This window comes from Cotesia glomerata, linkage group LG6, assembly GCF_020080835.1.
Source record: "Cotesia glomerata isolate CgM1 linkage group LG6, MPM_Cglom_v2.3, whole genome shotgun sequence".
Lineage (NCBI taxonomy): Eukaryota > Metazoa > Arthropoda > Insecta > Hymenoptera > Braconidae > Cotesia > Cotesia glomerata.
This window is the reverse complement of record NC_058163.1, coordinates 8,918,858-8,925,168: the sequence shown is the minus strand read 5'-3', so window position 1 is coordinate 8,925,168 and position 6,311 is coordinate 8,918,858. Positions and strand designations below refer to the sequence as shown.

Here is a 6,311-nt window from a genome sequence, read left to right as displayed (position 1 = left end):
ATTCCCGTTTTTAAACCATAGCTCCTATCGACTCCAAATTTAGTAGGAATCTTCAGTAAGAAATGTAGAAATAATCTATAAATAAATATTACAATATCTCACCCTACAGAGGGTTGCGGGGGTGGGTATTAACAATGAAAATTTTTAATTTTCAAGCTATAGCTCCTACAGACTCCAAATTTTGTAGAAATTTTCTGAAAGTGATATAAAAATAATTTATGAACGAATTTTACGATATCCTACCCCACAGAGGATTGCGGGGGTGGGTATCAACAATGAAAATTTTTAATTTTCAAGCTATAGCTCCTACAGACTCTAAATTAGGTAGGAATTTTCTGTTAGAGATGTAGAAATAATATTCGAATGAATTTTAAGATAGCTCACCTCACAGGAGTTTGCGGGGGTGGGTGTTAACAATTAAAATTTTAAATTTCCAAGCTATAGCTTTTATAAGCTCGAAATTTAGTAGAAATCTTCTATATGTGATATAGAAATTATCTAAGAACGGATTTTACAACGATCGAATCAACTCCAATAATGATCGCGGGAGTGGGTGTTTAGAGATCGTCTCAAAATGGATTTCAATGAAGTTTACTTCCGATAGGAATTGTAGGGGTGGGTGTTAAAATCTAAAATTTTCATTTTTAAACTGTAACTCCTAATGACTCCGAATTAAGTGAGAATCTTCGTGTATGATGTCAAATTCAGCTAAGAATGAATTTTATCAAATTCCAACCCCAAAAAGAGATCGCGGGGGCGTTCATAATGAAAAATTTCCGTTTGTAAAATATAGCTCTTATAGACTCCAAATTTGGTAAGAATCTTCTATATATGATTTAGAAATAATTTGAGAGCGGGTTTTATGACAAATCACCCCGAATAAGGATTGCGGGGGTGGGTGTTGACAATAAAAAATCTTCATTTCTGAAATATAGCTTCTAAAAGCTATAAATTTGATAAGAATCTTTTATATGTCATGTAGAAATCATCTCAAAACGGATTTTAGTAAATTCTACTTCTGACAGGGATTGCGGGGGTGGGTGTTAGAATTTCAAATTTCCATTTACAAACTGTTACTTCTACAAACTCGAAATTAGGTAGGAATCTTTTATTTGTCATGAGGAGATCATCTCAAAGCAGATTTCAAAGAATTCTACTTCCGATAGGGATTGCGGGGGTGGGTGTTAAAATCTAAAACTTGAATTTCCAAACTGTAACTTCTGCAGACTCTAAATTTGGTAGGAATCTTTTTGTACGATGTCAAATTCAGCTGAGAATGGATTTCCTCGAATTCTAAATCCAAAAGGGATTGCGGGGGCATTAACAATGAAAATCTCTCATTTCCAATCAATAGTTTCTATGGACTCGAAGTATTGTTGGAATCTTTTATTTATAATGTAGAAATCATCTCGAATATGATTTTACGAAATTCCTCCCCTACATAGGAGTGCGGGAGTGACAATTGTCAAAAAATTCATATTCTTCGAATACAGTTCCTACAGATATAAAATTTGATAGAATCTTAAGAGAAACAGGCAATTACCGGGATGGCCTCCAAGTTCAACGGATTAAATATTTTGCTTTCTTAATAATTATATTTTCTTTCAACAATCGTCTCTTTGGCAGCGGCGAAAAAGTCATTGTAAGGTTTTCAAAATTTAATATTACATGTAGCTATTCGGTCAACGGACTAAGAATTTTACATACATTTTATTTTTATTGATCACATAATCGATAAATTGTTCTTATTACGGGATCGCAGGAATATAACAGATTAAAATCAATGCATGTTCTAAACACTTGAGGTATGGAAAAGAAATTTGGCTGCTTATTATAAGAAAATTTATAAAAACCATGCACAAATAATTTTCTATGAATAATTGATGTCACGGAGGAATTTTTAATCAAAGGCAAAATTAGTTGCACTTTCAGCTAGAAAGATTTCAACTACAATTATGAGACCTGCAATAACTTTAACTGAAACTTTCAATGCTCATTTCAAATTTTTTTCTTCGTGTCAATTGATATTCATTTTTGGATGAAAGATACAGGAATGTTATAGTGATTGCACATTGAAAGTTACAATGCATTTTAGCTAGAATAATCACATGGATAAAAAATACAGGCCAATCCGATGGAATTTGGAATCTGTGCAAGTCAAAACAATACCCAATTAAATTTCAAGTCTAGATCTAAAAAATACAATTCTATAAAGTGCCCAGCGGAGCGGGCGGGTAACAACTAGTATATATAGTATATATATATATATATATATATATATATATATATATATATATATATATATATATATATATATATATTAGGGTGTTTCAAAAAAAGACGAATTTTTTTTTTTTTCTTTTGGTGTCTAAAAATTGATAGTATACCTAAAAACAAAAATTTTGGCGCCCATGTGAGCTCTTAATATCAATAGTAAGATTTGCCTGTATCCATTTCTTTATTTTCCATTTAAATAACACGGGAAAAATTTTTTTTAATTTTTTAATTTTTATTACTTTGGAACGGTTCATCGTAACAACAATCTGAAAAATGATATTTGTAGGAAATTTTACGCTCTACAAAAAACGTCTGAAGACCAAAGTTCCTCAGATTAACGGCTTCAAAGATATCCGCGGTCAAAGATAACACTAATAAAAAATTTATAATATTTTCCAATAAAACTACAAAAAAAATATCATATGCTATATTTTTATTATTTTTTATGTTAAATTACTTCAATTCCGTTAACCTGAGACTGTAAACTTTTTTTTTTACTAATTAATTCAATACTTAACTCACGAAATGCACTAATATATAAATATAAACGTTAAAAATATCTTATAAATGATTTTTGGTCTCTTTTATAACAAATTTATTTTTTTTTACTAAATATTAAGAAATTTAATTGAACAATTAATTCTTTATAACAAAAAACTATATTTACAACTTGTTACAACAATTTTTCAACTTGAAAATATTACAGTTTTATAAAATTACTTTTATTGCAATTAGGATATTGTTTTCTATGTTCTGTCACTACTTGCAACAAATATTGAAGCTGTTCTTCATCTTTCGTTAAGCATCGATTATACTGCTCTATCAATGCCACGCCGCGTTCTGCTACATCATTCACAACTTGAAGTTTCCCGAAATACTCCAAGTTTTCTAAGAAATTCGGATTCTGAGGCCACAAAGTAACATCCTCATCAATGAACTCATGCGACAAATCAAACGATTCAAATATATTAATCGATCTCATAGACATAAATTGACTAAGATCTTTATTTAATAATGACTCTAAATTTTTCTTATCTATTATAAAGCGATTTGTTGTAGTTTCATTGGCTTTACAGTTTTTAAGAGCATGAACTATTCTTTTTTTTGTTCCAACTGAAACATTTTTATCAAAGAGAGATAAAACAGACAGCTCGTTGTTTAAATACCACAAGTGATCGGCTAATTTTTGTGAGCATGTCTGTGAAAGACTATTATTAAATCTTTCATATGAAATTAATTCTTTAATCAAAGTTAAATCACTATTAGGTGCTGTTATAGCACACGGCGCAGTGAACCAAGCTTTTAAATAGAATATTATGATAAATAAACAAAGTTCTCGTAATCCATCTATTTCCGATTTAGTAAGATGAAATTCATTTCTGAATAAAAAATTTTTAAACTATATATTGCTTTAGCCATCCACCTTGCATGATGGACCGCTCCAGGATGCTTAAATGTAATATTTGTGGTAGTAGTACCCAAAAATATTAATGATAATTCCAGAAGTTCACGGTAATCGTCTCGACAATGATCCATCTACAAAAAAAGTTATAAGTCAAAATGAAATTGATTATATCGCAATTTCAAAGTTGAGAAGACTAATTATTATTAACTGATGTGAGGTAAAAGTTGTAAAATATTTTACAAACGCAATTTTAATCGTTAAAGATGATTGAAAGTATAACAGTCATGTGAAACTGATTTTCAATATTTTTAATCACGACGGCAAGTTAATTAATCAGAGTAAAATTGATAATTGAGGAGCTTATTTTCAAAAGGGTATCTTTTGATTTTTGATTAATCGAGACAAAAACTAGTTATCTTCAATTATAAATATTTGTATTGAACTTTTTTTAATTTAGCTATAAAGTGCAATCGGTTATGAAGCTGCAATTCGATTTTCATTTATAAATGTTCATAATTCTCAAAGTAATTAGTATTTAAAAGTTCAGAAAACTGGTATTTTAAAATATGAAAAGATACCCTTTTGAAAATCAGCTCCTCAATTATACTGAACTTTATACATTTTTCTTTTCCACTTTAACATCAGTTAATAATTCTTCAGCGCTGGATTAAAAAATTTTACTTCTATTTGATTATTAACGAATTTCAAAATCTCATCTTTGATTGGTGTTATTACTTCCAAAACTTTTTTGTCACAAATACCAGCCGTAAAGTTTGATTGGTCAATTTCATCCCACTTCTTTTTAAATCTCTGATAAATTGGAACGTTTGGGCCAGACGAAGCAGGCCAGTATACTTCAAATGCACTTCGAAGAACAATTTCAAAAATATGGTGTCGGCATGGCAAGTACAACAGTTTTCTACTAAGAGCCTTTTCTACTAATACACACGCACCATTTCTGATTCCTGAAAAAATAAAATGAGAATTGCTCGTGAAGTATCGATTTTTAGAGTAGTACGGAGAAATCTTTTCAATTTGAAAAAAAAAATAACTCATAACTTGGAAATTAATGGTTAATACTAAAAATCTGATTTGATTTAGCATTTAAACATTACGGTAATCAACCATGTTATATTTATTTTTATTAATAAATTATTTACCCGTATTTGACGCCGTAGTATCAGAACACAATGCTTTGATGTTGTCAGTATTAATATCCCATTGTTTTACTGTTTTAATAATAGCTGAAGCTTGGTTTTGTCCAGTCCCAGATTCTAGTTTAGGAACTCCTAACAGTTGAAATTTACCTGATGATGATAAAATAATCGGAAGCCGGTCAACTTGTTCTGTACCTGTAATATCTGATAACAGTTTTCCATCAAAATGTAGTACATAATTGTCAGTTTCCAGATTAGTCTTCAGATTTAACGCCGCTTCTTTCCGGAATTTTTCCCTTGCTCGGTGAATAGTCACATGACTAAAGTTTACGCTTGCACAATCAATGTTCAAGCAAGATAATAAAGCAGCAATAATGTAAGTCGCCATCCTACTAGTCACGTTAGCTCTATCCAAAGCCGCAGCAAGTTCTGGTGTCATTATATCAATTTTTGGAACTTGTTGTTTTGGCATTTCATCTTCATAATCAGAGATTATACGAGAAGTATTACTTTCCAAAGATTTCTGGGATAATTGAGATGGATGACTTGATATTTTATGATTAGCAACATCATCAGTCTCAACTGCACAATAATAGTTGACATTGTCGTTATCAAACTCTCCGACATTATTATTACTATCATTACCATTATTATTATAGTTTTTATCATTGCTATCAATGTTCTCTTCACTATTATTATCACTATTATTGTTATTATTATCATAATTGCTGATATCAACATCCATGTCTTCGACATCTTCTAAAATTGGTTGAGAATTATATGAAATAAAACCACGTCGACTGGAAGATTTTTGTCCCAAATAAAATAATCTTTTTTTTCTTTGTCCAGTATATTTAAAACATCCGCATGAGCTACATCAAATAGTTTATTTAATTCATCCTGAAAAACGGATTCCTTTTTTTTTGAGACTTTGACTTTTTTATTTTACGGTTTTTGTAAATTCTTCCATCGATTGTGATTTGAGATTAGTTTCAAAAAAGCAGATCTTTTCTCTCTTGTCGGGATTTGTGCCGCACACCAAATTTCAAAAACTTTGTCGATAGTGATTGATATACTTTCTTTAACTGAAAAATTTTTCGTATCAAGATAATAAAATAAAAGCGACATAACCTCTTTCAGAGAGGGTAATTTTTTCCAACTAATTCACTTAACACATCACCAATCAAGTACACTGTTTTCACCATTATGGTCACAAAATTTATAACTAATATATTTTAACTAATTAAATTAATAATATAACGGATTGAAAAAACAGTCAGTATCAATGAACAAAGACAATGACGAGAAGATATAGTAAAGCGTTGAGAGCAAAGCAACTAAATGAAGTTAGTACCGAACAACCAGGCTTACCAACACAGAGCTTATTAGCTACAACACTCAAATTAAATGAGTATAATACTCTGTACCGACAGAGCTAAATAAAGCTCTGTTGATATTTTTCAAATAAAAAA

General features: G+C 30.1%; 1 protein-coding gene across 1 annotated transcript; it reads right to left on the bottom strand.

Annotated features, from left to right (window-relative positions):
- Positions 1-3,544: 3,544 nt before the first annotated feature.
- On the bottom strand, positions 3,545-5,779 carry LOC123267317 (uncharacterized protein DDB_G0275275-like). Its single transcript, XM_044731883.1, has 3 exons — positions 4,843-5,779; positions 4,364-4,647; positions 3,545-3,813 (listed from the first exon to the last, which is right to left on the bottom strand). The coding sequence occupies exons 1-3, from the start codon at positions 5,582-5,584 to the stop codon at positions 3,625-3,627; spliced, it is 1,215 nt and encodes a 404-aa protein (XP_044587818.1). The 5' UTR covers positions 5,585-5,779; the 3' UTR covers positions 3,545-3,624.
- Positions 5,780-6,311: the final 532 nt, after the last annotated feature.